Genomic DNA, 17,156 nt, shown 5'->3' with positions numbered 1-17,156 from the left:
TTTTATTAAAACAGTGATTAAATATATCTATTTTTCTATTATAATAATTGATTATATATGTATATATATAGATATTATTTTTTTGTAATTTTTATAATAATGATAATAATATAACTGTAAATATTAATATTCATAAATAAATAAATTACTAACAACAAATAGAATACGATTTTTTATTACTTAAATTTTCTAAATAAATAATTTTTATTTATTATATATATATATATATATATATATATATATATATATATATATATATAATTTTATTTTTGTCTATTTTATTCTCTTACTCAGACTGTTGTGGTGAGCAGCTTGAGTTAGATCGATTTGAATCTAACTTGATCAATTTAATATAATCTGAAATTTTATATTTTAAATTTTATATTTGATCATTTAATTTACTAAATTAATTAATTTTAAGTTATTTCAATTATTGGTTGATTACGATCGTGTTTTTTGAATTATGAATTTATATTAAATTATTTTTTAATTAAAAATATTTTTATTTTAAATGAATAATATAAATATAATGAATCTTTGTTTATCTTAAAAATATGACATGTATAAATTTAACAATAATTTTTATAATAAATAATTAAATTTTAACAAAATAATTTCATATTAAAAATAAAATTAAAAATTAAAAATATATTTATGAATATATAAATATTAATATATAAATTCAATTTTTTACTAACCCTACTCAACTGTTATTTTGTGTGAGATTAGGATTAGATTGAACCTGACAAGACAGATTTGGCTTCAAGAGATGGAATGTTCAATCAATCACCAATTTATTACCAAACTTTCAAAATATTTGGTCAACATCAGTGTTCCGGCTTTTTTATTCCTTATTGTTTTCAAAATAAGACATATTTAAAACAACACTTTCCAATAAGATTACATTTGAAGTATGATAAGAAATATAACATCACACACATACAAACAAAATTATAAACATATTTCACGTTTTCAATTTTCATAAGAACACCTTTCCAAGTGTTAGGTTTGTACATGTGCAATGTTTGTTTCAATTATTATATATGTCTTCTTATAAATATCTTCTTATATATGCCTGTTTACAGAACATTCCTCTTATAAATATCTCTTCATCTATTGAAGGTCTAAAGTCAATAAATTTTACCTTTTTAACAAAAATTATACGAATTTAATTAGAATGTAATTCTAAAGTACTAATATACAAGTGAAAAATACGTAAAGGTAACATCTTAAATTTGTAATGCAATGTTTTTATATAATATTTTACTTATATTATTACATATTGTAGATGTTTTATTAATTTGAAATGTTTAACATATTATATAATTGAAGTAGCATCAACCAGTCATTTAATCAGTGTAAAATATTTGCAAGCTTTTTTTCTTTGTACATGAGAGACAAGAAAGAGATAGCAATCTTATCTCTTCATCATGTCTGAGGAAAAAAAAAATGAAGTTATACATAAATAATTACCATTTTTGTCTTTAATTCATGCATTAATAAACATACATGAGCAATAATAATGTAGAAAATAAGAATTATGAATAAATAGAACTTTTTTTTGTCTAAATGGTGCTAAAATAAGTTGACAACAGAGTGATTTTTACAATAAGATGAAAAGATTTTCGAAAAATAATTAAAGTTTTTAAAGACTAGGTTTTGTAAGTTTTTAAAGCGTATATAATTTGTTTTTTTTTTTAAATCATTTGATGTTTTAAACGATTTTATGTAATTTAATAAAATAATAGGAGGTCAGTCATTTTATTTTTAAGAATTTAATGATATTATCATGAATCTTATTTATCATCACCTAATATATATTGAAGTTTAAAAAATGAAAATTGTGTGTTAATTTTTAATCATTATTAGTTTAATTTTTATTCTTTGTGTCATTTTATTCAAGTGATATATTATAATTTTTATTAGCTTATGTATTTTTTTATTAAAATTAAAATGATGGAAATAAAGATACATTTAAAATATTTTTTAATTTGAATATTTGTTTTATTTTTAGAATTTTTTAAAAATATTTTTAAATTTTATCAACTTTATTTTATTAATATTTAAAAATTTAATTAATGGTTTGCTTGTAATAGAACTTTATTTGGTACTCTACTTTCATTACAAGTATACTCAAATTCGCACCTACTTTGTGGTGTCATTTTTAACTAGGATGTCTATAATATTAGTTTTTTTTTTTTGGTATTTTACATCTAAAATAAATTATACCTAAAATATTTTTGGTACATATAATACACAAGTTTATTACATAATAATTTATAATTGAATAATCATATATAAAATTTGTACATATCGTGAAATTATTCATCACAATCATATGCCTATGCCAATATATATATACGTATGTACAATTATATATAAATAAAGTGAAATACAGTCTACAAAATTGTTATTGAAGAAAAAGCAAGGAGGAGAGCACGATTACATAAGATGGGTTGATTTGAGATACACGAGAGCACGAATATATACAATTCACATTCTGCCGCAGATTAATCCAAACACTGTGACAAAAGCCATTACTAGAGAATGATCAATTCCACCTTCAACATCCAACGTTAGAACATCACTGCCCAGTATCACTCCCGAGGTCGAGTGCTTTTGCTTCGCCTGCACATCATTCTCAAATTCTCAACATCAAAGATAAACCAAAACAAAAAAGAACAACGACAACAAATCTTACATGGGCAACTATGTCTCCATCATCTGTGTTGACAATCCGAAACGCTGTTTTGGCACCGATTTTCTCTATGCAGTACTTCTGACACTCCACCGTACTAATCTGGCACGTCAATTTTCCTGTCATCATCTCATGGCATCTTTTAACATGAAACCAAGGCTTTTCCTGGTTTTCACTGTTACTACTGTCATAGCTACTTCTGGAAACATCCCAACGTCCAAAACCGAACAGTCTCTGCCAAGTTTCAAATCAAAACAAGTTTAACCCAAACCGACAATTTATCCACACAACATAACATTATCACATACCTTGTGTATGGTGCAGAGGACTCTTCCTCGGAGATCCAAAAGGTTAACGTCTCTTCTACCCTTTGTGTCGTAGTTATCAACGCGATAAACGATGAGACCGTTGGAATCGTAGACGGTGCAACCGTTAGAGTTGAAAACGAGTGATTTCATCCAGAGGGTATATGTGTGTGGTCCGTGGGAGGGGCAGGAAGAGAAAGTGGGTTCCTCCTGATCAGGGTAAACCTTCGCCATTTGAGCCGAATCAGAAGGAAAGAGAATGCAAGAAGAAGGAGTGGTTGATTTGAAGTTGAAGGCTTGAACCACTATTATATTCCAATTCATTATCAGCTAGGTCAAAAACTCAAACCACCTTTTCACTGTACTCCCACACAAAAAATAATAAGTACTTTTCACTTTTCTCAATAATATAATTCTAAATATAGCAGAAAGTGTACATGTCATCATTTAATGAGTGACAGTTGAAAAAAATAAAGAAAAGTATTCCGTTGAAAACAGCCTAACGTAATTAATTAATTAATTAATCACTTTTTACTATATTATTATAATACAACAGTTCGTGGATAACAATTAAACGTGGAAACTGGTTGAATATTTTTCTTCAATTGTTTTGAAAAATTCAAGACTTACTCAAACCATGTTATTTGAAATAAATTCGCCATTGGAACCGTCTCTGTAAGAATTCAGTTACACTTACTGATATTGATGCATTTACGGATTAGTTGACTTGGATTGCATCCTTAATAAAAGTATTCTTTTAAATTATTTAACTTTATAATCAGCTTAAATTTTATTTCACATTAAATATATTGGATTATATATTTAATGTGAAATACATTAATAGTTCAATATAGTGAAACTTTATTGTGTAAAAATAAACTAGATATATAAATTATGAAAATTACCATTATTGGTACTGAAAACGCGACACTCGGTTGGAAATAGATATGTTGGACATTATACACAGCTCAATCTTACATGTTTATATGATGTAGATATATTTCTATAAACAAATATAGTTTTCAGATTTAAGTTGACTTTCATATGCTAATTCATTAAAAAATATGACATGGATTTATAAATTTGAATTTTTATGGGAATCAACATTCTTCAATTTTATAAAAGGTAAATAATTTACAAAAAAAAAGTAAAAAATTATGTGCCCTTTTAATAAATTACTAAAAATTGATTTAATAATTATAATGATAATAATAGAAAAATATTATTTATTGATATTTAAAATAGACAAGTTTGTTAGATTTTTGAATTGTAAAAAAATTAAATATTTTTGATTAACGATGTTATAAAATTTGTAGTCTAATTTATTTATAAAATTTTAGCGTGAGTCTATAGTATGCATTTATGTAAATAAGACTTTTAACAATAATTACAATAAATTTTCAATAATGACTTTATATTGTTCATTAGTATATGCATTATTGAAAAAGACGCTTGAGTTATAATTTTGAATTAATGTCATATCTCAATATGTGAAGAAAATTTTAATAGCAATTCTCATTGTATATATGAGATACAATAAGAATTTTACAATATTTATTATATGTATTATCAGTTTCTGTTTTTAATTTGTAACAATATTTAACAACATGGACAACTATTATCAAAAGTAGCAGATCATTTATGGTAAAACTCATCTTCAAATCTGTTCTTGTTTTAAATGTTAATTTTTATTATTGTTAAATATATTTTTAGTTTCTATATTTTTTTTAAAAATTAAAATTAATTTTTGTCTCAAAAATCGAATTGAGTTATTAAATTTTAAAATATTTAAAGTGAAATAAATATAATCATCATAATATAAAATCATATGTAAAATAATATTTTAGATTGGTGTTTGATGTGTTTATATTATTTAATATATTTTCACTCAAATATCAATTAGAAATACATTTAATAAATAAAAATAAATGAAAGCCATTGGTTTAAAAGACTATTAAAGAAAGATTTGGTTTGATTTATATTTTTAAAAAATAATAGTTTAACGTCCTAAAGAATATTCTATTAATAACCTACCTTAATAATAATAATAATATATATATATATATATATATATATATATATATATATATATATATATATATATATATATATATATATATATATATATATTATCATTTTAAGTGGATGTCTTCTAGGTGTCTATTGTGACACCCGGGCACGGAGACGAGGGCGGGGAGTGACGCCGGTGCAAGAAGCATGGTGCAGGGGCACAGACAAGGAGCGGCTCCTGGCAGCTTCGGGTGGAAGGGGTACATGGACGAATCGAACATACACCGGAATGAGAGGGATCTGGAGACTGTGTAGGTATGGGACTATACAGTTGAAGGATAGCTTAAAGGAATTGATTTGACTACTCATATCACCAAAATGCATTTGCTTTTCGATAGCCTGACTCATAAGAACTCCATGGTTAAGCGTGCTTGGCCTGGAGTAATTCGGGGGCAGTCGATGGTCCCTGTGAGTTGCCGGGACGTTACATCTATCACATCATCACTACTATATTTAAGACATACTATAATCACTAATCAAGTATTTCTTTTAAAATAATAATATCTTACTCTATTTTACATATATTTTGATTTTCTACCACAAATCACATCACATACCATCTCCAATTGCTCCAATTTTTACTTTCAGCAACACCGCACACCGCCAATCTCGTGCAAATGGTGTCAAATTTTTCAGGTTTTAAATAATGAAATTGTAATAACTATTTATTTAAATGAGTTGCTTTTAAAATTTTATCTTTTTTTACGTAACTAATATTAAATAAAGTCTTGCATCACACGGAATCTTAAATTTTTCACGGCGTTGACCCTTTGGTTTTTGTCCATTTTAAATAGATTCTTTAAAAAAAATTCACTTCAATCACGTAAATAAAATCATATAATTATTCATTTTTTTATTTCTTTTTATTTCCGTCCAAGCATATTATAACTAAAAACATTGGAATGCATACTTTTTCAGATATCTTCTCACCCGACATAATTTATAAATAGGCATTTAAAAACATCTTATTTACTAGTTGATTTCGGTGATAAGAATATAATTGGCGATGTTTATAATTTTGATATATTTAATTTATTCATGATCTACAATATTTGTCTTTTTAATATTTCCGTGACTCTAATCATCAATTAAAAAAACATATTTCTTACCATTATTTTATTTTATATAGCTTTTTTCTATCTAATTGAGTCTTAACATGTATGTTGATGTGATAGGAGTTAAGACAAATTTATGTAGTTATCCAGAAACATGTTGCTAGGGGGTGGCTATATAGTGTAGATGTCATGCCCACAAATGATAATATTAATCTTCTTTTTTGTTGGAAGAAACATTAGTTTTATATATTCTATATCCTATCTTCTACACCTTAATTAATCATTGTCCTATGTCCCTTTTGTTTGAAAAAAAAAAACTTAGTGTTAGGTTATATAGCTACAAAAAGCAATTAATCATTTGAGTCATTCAACACTTCTTCCATGATCATATTCAATGTATGGTCGGCTTACGTTAATTTATAGCCATTGTTGATAGGAAACTATAGGAATCTATCTTTTGGTAATAATTTTATCTATAGTGACGAATATGAAAACTAATCATATACTATTTGTGATTAGTTTTTATTTTGTTAAAACTTTATTCATTATAGTAACCAAATTTTAAATCACCATTTTAAAAGAAAAAAAATGTAAAATAGGTTAAAGTTATAAAATAAAAAAAATGATTTTTTAAGTTATAAAAAAATTAATTAATTTTTATTGTCGTATTGGTGTGACACGTTAAGATGTAAATTATTATTAATATTTGTGGTTTATTGGTGTGAGTGAAACCCATTTACGCATTACATAAAATATAAGCACATGTATAATATGTGCGGGAAGCACATACGAAATTAAAATACAATAAACATGCATATGCAAGCGAGTACGAAACTATAACAGTTTATTTGATCTGATCAATACAAAACAAATATGTTTAGAAACAATAATAATTAAAATTATCTCAAACCAACCATTTTTATTGATTTAAAACTAAAATATTACGTGGCAATGACAGGTTTTGGGAGATGGATACACACAATAAATACACATTACAAATTTTACAAAGGTAAAGGTTTTGTTAATGTACTTACCTTTGAGTATTTTATAAACTTTATTTTTATATACTTATTCAACGTAGGCGAATAGAGAATTAAGATATCATTTTAATAAAAATATATTAAATTGATGTTTGTGTATTTTTTTTATATTATTTAACTTTCTTTTTTATATTTAACATAAGAATTTCAATGCATACTTAAATATTTATATATATTTTTCTTTTAAACTCTATAATACACGAGTTTTAAAATAATCATGATAAAAGTTACCCACCCAAGTCAATAACCTTATTTATATGTTATAATGGTATTGAAATTAAAATACAGATGACGATTGATTCACTCAACTTGTATATATAACACTATCTTCAAATATTTTCTCACAAAGTTCATCCAAGTTATCATACGTCTTCTTTCTAGATTTGCGTATGTAGCTTTATCTTCCATTTTTACTATTATTACAAAGTTCATCGAATTTATCATTTGTCTTTTTTTTTGTCGTTTATTTATTTTTACCACATAAATTCAATAGATCATTATTTGTTTTTTATATTTAATTAAATTTTAAATATCTCATAAATTTTAGCATTTAATTAAGTATCCATTAAAAAATTTACACTATTAAATATTTGAAACATCTTTTTTATTTTCTTATAAACATTGTTTTAGTTTTCCAGTTCATTAATGAACTCATTCTTTTCTTTTTCATTCATCTCCAAGTTACTTATAAAAAGAGATTAAATAAATTAATAAATTTTAAAAAATTAAAATGAAAAAAATTGATCGACAAGTTAGATTGATAACAAAATAAAATATTAGCATATTTAAGTAAAATAAAAATATTTTAAATATACAATAATTTTTTATAAATAAAAATTTAATTAAGAATACTTAAATTTACCATATATTTAATTAAGTCAAATTCATAAATAATGGAACTATCTAATAGAAAAAGTGCGTCTCTAAACAGTCAAGTTGAGCCGCCGACATTGAAAATTATACGGAAATGATTTAAATGCAGCTGAGCTGAGGCACGTAATCCGTCATTTTTTAGAACGCCGTTTCAATTTTATGTGTCTTTAGAATTAGGAAAACGATTGCAGGTAAAATATATATCCCATTTCTTTCTTAAATTTTTTTCTGACGACAAATAATATTCTTTTTCTTAAATATATAGTTTTATAAAGGAGATTTTGATTTCTATAAAAATTTTAAGATTTGGTTTTTAGTTTTCTTAAATTAAGTAGTTTTAATAAAGTTTAGTGTTTTTTTAAAGAAGTGGTCATGAAATTTAAAGAACTCTAGAAAAATTTCAACTTGCTTGATGTGAAATATAATTTACAAATCAAAAACATAATTTTAAACCTCGTATAACATAGATTTATTATATATATATATATATATATTAACCACAGAAATTTAATATATATTAATTACATTTATAATAATAATAATAATAATAATAATAATATATTTAAGTTAGATAATAATAAAATACAATAAGTAACATATAATTTATCAGAATTGATATTCACTTCACATATGTCACAGTACTTTTATATTAGAGTTAAAAGAATCTCAAATCTTAAAATGTTAACAAATTATTAAAATATTGATAACTATTTGTTTAATAGTTAATTTTAATCGCAACAATAACAAATTGAACGAAACAGTAATTGGAAAAAAAAAATTGAATAAGAACCATTTGTACTATTTAGACTCTTCATTAGTTTGACTAAAATGGTGATCTATTATTATTGATATAGTTATTGCACTTTATGTTTTACCAAACTTCTATAAGAATTGAGCTGGTTCTTGTAAAAGAGGCGTGATGTTAAATTTGAACGAATAAAATAAATTCGATCGTAGTTGCAATAGTAAAATAAATAAAAAGCAAAAAAGTTTTTTGAAATAAAATATTTCTTTTAGAAAATTGATAGAATAATATTTTATATATTTTTTAATTTAAAAGCAGTAGAATTTTGCTTTTCGAAATAATATATACGTATAAAAATTAATTTTTTAATTAATCGTAGAATTATTTTCCCTACATTGAACAACTTTTTCTATCTAAATTATTAATTTTAATTTTAATATTAAAAAAATTGACAGTTGCACAGCATGGATTCTCTTACATTATGTATGCCGAAGAAAAATGAAATAAAAAGAAATACTTGGACACAAAAATTGAAGTGAAGAAGAGTAGATGTCTCAGTAACTGTTCACAATACTCACCACAGATGAATATGTTCCCAGAACTCCAAAAATGACTCCAAATGCAGTAATTACCACGCTCAGCGCAACCTGACAGTGTCAGAGTAAAGGTATAAGAAATGTGAAAAAATAATTAAAAATTAAATGCAAGAACAGCAATATCATACCTGTGTATTCGATGCTTTTTTCCCCACAATTCTCATAAAACATAAACTCGGAAATATCACTGACTGTAAATTTTGCACTCCCAAAATCAGTTTGCAGTGAAATTCCTTACAATAATAATAAAGGAAAGAACAGTGGACTATAGACGGAACAAGCTCATGTCAAGTTGATGCCAACAAACATTATAGTTAAACATAGGTCTCAGTTTCTCAATTATATCAAACACTTCCTATTTTCCATAACGAAAATGGACCTTTCGTGATTTATTCATCATATATGTTTGAATGTGTTGTTGTGAAAGTGTTTGTGAGTACATTGAAGTGTTTGCTTACCACAAGTATACTGAAGAGAGAGCCAATTAAAGCCATTACATACCCTGAAATTGTAATAAAATGGTGTTAAATAGTCACTTAGGATCATATGGACACAAAGCTATATTACTTTCTTCACTGTCCTTGACCAGTTGAGCAGTCACATTAAAACTAATATTACACAGACAAAGTTTAAGACTCACCGAAAAAGGGAATCAGAAAAGCGGCACAAACTGTTGATACAACAAGTGCAACTCTGATAAGAACGAAACACCGATTACTACTTGAGTATCTATCTGGTACCAGCTCCTCCAGACTTCTTGCTAATGGGGTCATCAATAATGCATATTTGTGTATAGTTAGGGAAAATCAAACTACAATTATTCCTGAATTTGATTAAGCAATTTTGAATTTTCACGTTCATAACACACTAGTTCGAGGCAAAAAGGATATTTGGTGAATGGGTTAATTACCTGAAAAAAGAGTGAGGAACACAACATTACAAAAAATGTTCACTTCGGTGAAAGTAATGAAATAATGCTAAGAGACCAGAAAATCTCGTACTTACTGTTGTCCACATTGCAACCTGGGAAGCAAATGCATTTCGTGGCAAATTTAATGTTATTTGAGACAAAGTGTCGTTGCCAAATTCAAGGAATCCCATGATAGCAACACCTCCATATATTGCAACAGACAATGCAAAACTGTGTGTGAAGAAATGAGTTTAGGAATTAGACATTCAGAAATAAGATATCTGATACGTTTTGCTGTTACAGACAAAATAGAGGGATACCATACCATACAATTAATGCTTTGGTAAATTGTGTTTTGTCAGCCATAGATTGGTAAATATTTGGAAAAACTGAATGGCCTGCAAAGCAAAACCCGTGGATACCAATAGCTAATGGAATGCCACTCCACTTGACAAATTTTGTGCTGTGATGGAATCCAATACCATCCATCATCCCAACACAATACACACAGATAACAATCAACAGTGTTGCAAAAACTCCTCCAGCTGCATATCACAACAAAAGTTCTGGTAAGGAAATGCTGAGTTGTGAAATAGAAAACAAAAGAAATGTCCTTTACACTTTGCAGTACCTGACAGTACAGAGATTATGCGAAGATCCTTCAGCAAAACAGTTGGGATAAAAATAAGTGCAGCTAAAATTCCAAACAAGTGCACAGAATCTAAATGCAAACTACCCAAATCTAAGAATGTTCCTGGAAAGAGTCCAGTGAGGTTGTCTCCTTCCAAGGTGACGAATTCTACACAACATGACTACACTCACAGAAAGATGTGTCATAAATACACTGCACACTGACAGAATTAAAGTGTTATTAAAAGAAATATAAGAAATCATTGCAACACTTACATATAATTCCGTGTACAAGATGATCTGCAATAATTCCATAAGTATACAACGATTAGTATTCACTATAACCACTTGTGTAAGTCAAAAAGTTACATCTCACTACTGTGTCAGTTTGTGTTATACAACAAATAAAGATAAACAGTGAATAATCTTAAGAAGCATTTTCTTAGGGCCATAAATTAAACTTTATGAGATCAACAAGAAAAATGACCAAAACCAGATAACTCACTGATACAATAATACGACCATATTTTCCAAATGCAGCTTCTCCTATATCTGGGTAGCTATTGATTCCTTCTCTGCTTTCAAAGCAGTATCTCATAAGGGTGGCTGTATAGCAACAAATGACAGCGAAAAGAACCATCAACACCATGCTAATCCAACCAGCTTCTTTCATTGTATAAGGTGTTGAGAGAATGCCAACTCCAGCCATCACATTAGTTGCTGCCATTTGACAGACAAAGGTGAAAAACATCATTACCTCGTAAAATGACCAGGTAGTAATAATAATTTAATAAAACAAGTGTTTGCAATAAAATAACATACCATTGAAAATTGTTTGAATTAAGCTGCACCCACGACTAACGGGCAATTCGCCTACTGAATGCCCTTGTGCTGCATCTTCCTTCAACAATGGTGATTGGGTAGTGACTTCAGGACTAGAGAGGAAAGGAGTCTTTCCATCTATTTGCGAGTTCTGCTTTGAACGACTTTCAAAACTGGACAATATAATACTTGGTACTCGTAGAATTGATTCGAAATGTGGAGTTGCTGCAAGTGTATAAGAATCTGTAGTCTCTCTGTCATAACAAAACAGGGAAATTAGTAAGAGACCAATCACGATTATAGCTACTTCCTACTTAAAAGGAATCAGAAGCACTACAATAATCTACATAACACAACTATATCCAAGTTTTTAAAATCATAAAGAAAAGCTATTCTAAGAATCTACTTTAAAATGGTGGAATCATTGAAAATTAACATGACATGATCACGGCTTAAAATGAGCATTCTGAATCTTTACGTATTTTTTTTTTAAAATGAAAGTATGTTTTACGATTCTCCACAAGAAAGTTAAATCTCATTCATACCTGTTATTCTGATGAATATAAAGTTACTGTTACTGTTATAAAAAGGATGTATAGGGATGCATCTTAAGTTCTCAAACGTGTAATATTAAATATTTTTTACCACTATCACAATTTTAGTATGTTTAAGTATTTGAAATGAAATGATTTTAAAATTCATTTAATAATCTGATTTGAATCACATTTCACCTTTTTTTTACTAATTTATCAAATTTTAATGATCTATTTAGTAGTTCAGTTAGACAAGTTTTTAGTTAAGCTCATAGAGTCTAAGTCAATTAAAATGTATACTTTAAACTAATTGATGTTATTAAAAGGTGAAATTCTAACTCTGGCAATTCTACCCAGCTAGATTATAAAGAGATATTTGAATTTATTTATTAATTATAATTTTATCTTATCATAACTCGATTTGAGATTATTTAACACACCTTTTATTTATTTATTTATATATATATATATATATATATATATATATATATATATATATATAAAGCATAAAATTAAATACTCATGAGATTTAATAATGTATAAGGTTATAGGTCCAATACTTAATAAATCTCATAAAACAAACTAATTTAACTTTCACAAAAATAACTTGTAAGATAAAACATATTTATACAAATTTATCTCATTATTAATTGACGTGAAATCTTGGACAAATATAATATTAAAAATATACTTGATAGTTGTGTAAACATGTTACATAAAAGAACAAGATAAATAAACCTAAAAACATACTTGATAGTTGTGTAAACATGTTACATAAAAAAAAATAGATATGAGTCAATCATATAAAATAACATAATATCATCTTAAAAAAATTGAGATTTTTACTAGATTTTCCACTTGAATTTATAATAGAAGTGAGAGATTAAAAATGGGAAAAAAAACCATGAAAGAAGAAATAATAGCAATGGATTTAAAGAAATAGTAATAGGTATAGTAGAGAAGAAGAGTGTACTTGTAACTTTGGGGCCATTGGAGAGAAGTGAAAGAGTGAGAGTGTGTTTGATGAATTTCGTCGTCATCACTGCTACTGCTCTCACTCTCTAACTTGGCAGTTTCAATATCATTTTGTGCGACGTCGTTTATAACATCTTCAAACAAAAACTCAAGGTCTTTCTCCTCCTCGTTGCCCTCGTTACTAACCATTGCTGCAACTATTCACAATCTCAAACTGAAACGATGACTCAGGAACAACTTTTCCGCCGCAGAAGATGCAATCAATAAAGCCATATATAAGGACTATTCAATGTCATCAATAACACAAAACGACAATTCAACAAAATGAATAATATACGAAAGCCCATTAAAACGACAACCCGACAAATATAAAAATCCTTGTATCGACAACATAAGAAAACCTTATCAATTTATTAAATTAGTGACTCTGGTACATCTAGATCTATTCATCTATTATTAGAATTTCTTTCTAATTTTATCTCCACACATATCATGGCATTTCTATTTAATTTTAATAAATGAAATCATACCATCAGAATTTTAGTCCCTGTGATGATGGTATGTTCATATTAGATCTTGCTAAATTACAAATATATATAAAAGATGATTCCCAGGTTCTGTTACATCCTATCGTCTAAACAAATGGTCCCACAGAAAAGAAAATTAAAATGTAACACGAATTATATTTTATTTTCTGAAGTGCATATGTAAGATAAATATTTTATTCATAATTTTAATATAACTGTATTGGGAATGAATTTGTTAATATATAACTACTTTCAAATTTATTTTATTTATAATAAATAATTTAAATGATAATGAAATATATAAAAAATATAACGAAGAGAGAAAAGAGAATGCATGTTTCATAACTTAAAATTGTGTTAACTTATCTCTCCGGTCGGAACAGCATGCTTCATAATTGTTGAATTTTAATATAACTATTTGTGGAATTTTTAATTAAAATAATAAAATCAATTTGAAATCAATTAACAAATTGACTATATTGCACCAGCATGTGGAAAAATAAATAAATTAAATGAACTAAGGCCGACATCTTAACGTTCGAATTTCTAAAAGTTAGCAAAAATATTAATATTAGACAATGAATGGTTCAAAAGTATTTTGTTCTGAGTATCAAAATCCGATAAAACTTTTAAAAAATAATAAGCTTATCTTTTATTTTTCTTTTATAGTGTTTTAATACTTATCCGCAAGTTGTGAGACAGCCAAATATAAAAATCATAGATTAAGATTATATATATAGTTTGCTTATTAACTATTAATATTTATTAATACATGCTTTAATATTATAATAAAACAAAATAATTTACTTTTTGATATTTTGTGACAAGATTTTGATTTTTTATTTTAAATAAATTTTTTATTAAGATTTTACAGTGATTTTTAATATAAATTTATTTTTATTTCTATTTTTATTTCTGGAAATAATTTCCTATATTAAATTATTTTATTGTTTTTTTTATGTTATCATGTAATCAAATCATTTACAATCTTCTAATTCATTTCTACTCATTTTCAATTTTCTTTTCTCATTTCTTTTCCTTTCCATTCATTTTAATTCAAACAAACTCGTGTTTTAAAAATAAATTTTAAATGATTATTTCTTTTTACTTACAAAAATTGTAACTTACGTGATAAACATTGAAATTTATATTTTAATTCTATATTATTTAGTTTAGATTCGTGTCGACAACTTTAACGTGTGAGAAGCTAATTTTGGAGAAAAAGAAAGTAAAATAATATTATACAAAATATGCAAAAAGGCAAAAGTCATTATTGTGTAAAGTTTGAAAAATGGGTTAAATTATGGAGTACCTGGGACTGAAAAACTGAATAAGAAAAATAAGAGTAGCACGTGGCTGCGAAGTAGTGCAGGGAAAAGAGATGGGAAGACACTGATGTATGGATAACCATGACAGTGTCGAAACAGATGAAAACAAGAGAGATAAGTATGTACACAAGTGGCTTTTATCCACAATATTTTTACTCTTTTCTTTCAAAATCTGGAGTGTAAAAACTTCTAGAACAGCACAAATTTTGAAACATTTTTTTCTTTTAATCTTAATTTAAGATGATAAATTAATGTATTTTTTATATGATATTTTATTTTTTTCATTTTTATCGGACTTAGATCAACATTTAAATTTCCAATGTTGGAGATTGTGGTTTAGGTGTTCCGATGAGGAAGTGTTGAAAAGGTGTGAACATTTATCTGTATTTAGTAATTGATGTGAATCTTGGTCTGAAAGGTGGGTACTGTGTGGCATGACATGAGCAAGATGAGAAAAAGCAAATAATTGTTGGGATGGAGATAAAGGTGGCAATAGCTGGACACAGCGCAAACAAAACCATCACAACAATACGAATGTTGGAAAACATTCTCAAATTGAACTCTTTTTTTCTGTTCTCATTCCTGCAAAATTAATCCACGTCTCACCATTCAAACAAACTGACACAAGAAATATGTGATGAGCTTTTTGTAAATAATTATAATACTCTTTATTGTATTATAATACTATAATACAATAAAAGCATGATTCTCGTCATACTATAATACTATGACTCATCGTATATAAATTTCAATTTAAATATTTATACAAAAATATATTATGTTGATTTCATTATCTCTGATGTAAAAAGGTTTACATCGAATATTTTATTTGATGAAAACCTTCCTCATCCATATCTACTTCAAATTGTTACTTAACATAAAAATATAAATATTTGATTGAATATTCTTTGTAATAATTATATTAACAAATATTAGCAATTATATTTTTTGTCCTTAAATTATTTTAAAAAATTATGTTTTGTTGTTAAATACATACCTATTTATTTATGTATTTTATGAGCCTATTTATCTATGTATTTTATAAATGTAATGTAAAACATTCTTCTTATAAACTATAGTTGAAAATTATGGTGTAATGTAAAGTTCTTTGTCAAACACACTATATTAAAGATGTATTACACAAGCATACAAAGACGACTTATGTAAAATATAAAGACAAAATAAACATATATTTTAATTTAGTACGGAAACAATGTTAGCCCTATATATTTAACAAATAGTTATGGAATGATACATTTTTCATTCTTGAAAAAGAGTACATGATAAGAAATAATTATCTCATAATTATCAAAATAATTATGGGTGTCAATTCCAGATTCTTTGATCAATTAAAACTGGGTTTAATTTTAAACTTATAAATTAAAATCTTCTTTATATGCACTAAGTTTAAGTACCTCCCCTTATAAGAGATCATAATAAAGGACATTGGTTGTAGACTTGTAGTAGTTGAGAAGAAAATTTCAATATAAAAATTTGAAAATATCAAACCAAAAAAAAAAATTGGATAGGCATGGTAGGGTTCCAAAAATAAAATCGAAAGAAAACAAAACATATATTCAGGAAAAAAAGGATGAAGGCAATCCTAACCTGAAGCAATGGCGAAAAAAAGTACTCTTCTGTGATAACAACGGAACGGAGTTGCAGAGTTAGATCGCCAACTTCCTTTTTCAAATAAAGCAAATATGTTTGCCTCTGTGCCAAAAGCTATATTCGCTTCATCTCACTCAAAACATTCAACTGATGTGTTTGCACCAATCGCTTTAGTGTTCTGCCGCTTATGCTCAGATGTTTATCTCATGCCCCAAACAAATACAATATACACCGTTTTAACCCTGTCTCATGTTTTGCCACATAATCAGCCTATTCTGTTGTTTGTTTCTTGTTATATTTGTTAAATTTTTATTCATTCATTTATTTTAAATTTTATGGTAATGACATGTGTAAAATATTGTTATTTCAGCTCTAAGTTATTGATTTTTATTACTATAAATTAGGAATTAAACAAAAGATTGTACATCGGGTTTGTGA

The 17,156-nt window shown here is 26.4% G+C and overlaps 2 protein-coding genes across 5 annotated transcripts; both read right to left on the bottom strand.

Annotated features, from left to right (window-relative positions):
• Positions 1 to 2,346: 2,346 nt before the first annotated feature.
• Positions 2,347 to 3,423, bottom strand: LOC108335534 (protein LURP-one-related 4). The gene is made up of 3 exons (XM_017571570.2): positions 3,007 to 3,423; positions 2,702 to 2,932; positions 2,347 to 2,628 (listed from the first exon to the last, which is right to left on the bottom strand). Exons 1-3 carry the CDS (start codon positions 3,325 to 3,327, stop codon positions 2,494 to 2,496), a joined length of 687 nt encoding a protein of 228 aa, XP_017427059.2. The 5' UTR covers positions 3,328 to 3,423; the 3' UTR covers positions 2,347 to 2,493.
• Positions 3,424 to 9,190: 5,767 nt separating this feature from the next.
• LOC108334618 (amino acid transporter AVT1A) lies at positions 9,191 to 16,938 on the bottom strand. Of its 4 annotated transcripts, none has more exons than XM_052869226.1 (13): positions 16,716 to 16,936; positions 13,251 to 13,489; positions 11,745 to 11,998; positions 11,428 to 11,642; positions 11,199 to 11,222; positions 10,924 to 11,104; positions 10,618 to 10,837; positions 10,388 to 10,523; positions 10,276 to 10,292; positions 10,023 to 10,171; positions 9,841 to 9,884; positions 9,511 to 9,573; positions 9,191 to 9,433 (listed from the first exon to the last, which is right to left on the bottom strand). In XM_052869226.1, the coding sequence occupies exons 2-13, from the start codon at positions 13,439 to 13,441 to the stop codon at positions 9,341 to 9,343; spliced, it is 1,587 nt and encodes a 528-aa protein (XP_052725186.1). In that variant the 5' UTR covers positions 13,442 to 13,489; positions 16,716 to 16,936; the 3' UTR covers positions 9,191 to 9,340. The 4 variants fall into 4 exon arrangements, 3 of the variants coding, with proteins under 3 accessions (XP_052725186.1, XP_052725187.1, XP_052725188.1); XM_052869227.1 differs by having other exon boundaries at positions 13,251 to 13,466; XM_052869228.1 differs by having other exon boundaries at positions 13,251 to 13,449.
• Positions 16,939 to 17,156: the final 218 nt, after the last annotated feature.

Source organism: Vigna angularis, chromosome 10 (assembly GCF_016808095.1).
Source record: "Vigna angularis cultivar LongXiaoDou No.4 chromosome 10, ASM1680809v1, whole genome shotgun sequence".
Classification (NCBI taxonomy): Eukaryota; Viridiplantae; Streptophyta; class Magnoliopsida; order Fabales; family Fabaceae; genus Vigna; species Vigna angularis.
Note: the sequence above shows the minus strand (reverse complement) of the source record. Positions and strands in the feature narration are given on the sequence as shown.

What these genes read in the sequence shown, in the direction of transcription:
- LOC108335534 (XM_017571570.2), bottom strand. Translation starts at nt 3,327, where the DNA reads ATGAATTGGAATATAATAGTGGTTCAAGCCTTCAACTTCAAATCAACC. An exon ending in TCCTCTGCACCATACACAAG is followed by an intron (nt 2,933 to 3,006) that starts GTATGTGATAAT and finishes GAAACTTGGCAG; the next exon opens with AGACTGTTCGGTTTTGGACG. An exon ending in ATGGAGACATAGTTGCCCAT is followed by an intron (nt 2,629 to 2,701) that starts GTAAGATTTGTT and finishes AATGATGTGCAG; the next exon opens with GCGAAGCAAAAGCACTCGAC.
- LOC108334618 (XM_052869226.1), bottom strand. Translation starts at nt 13,441, where the DNA reads ATGGTTAGTAACGAGGGCAACGAGGAGGAGAAAGACCTTGAGTTTTTG. An exon ending in AATTCAAACAATTTTCAATG is followed by an intron (nt 11,643 to 11,744) that starts GTATGTTATTTT and finishes GTCAAATGGCAG; the next exon opens with CAACTAATGTGATGGCTGGA. An exon ending in ACCAAAGCATTAATTGTATG is followed by an intron (nt 10,524 to 10,617) that starts GTATGGTATCCC and finishes CTTCACACACAG; the next exon opens with TTTTGCATTGTCTGTTGCAA.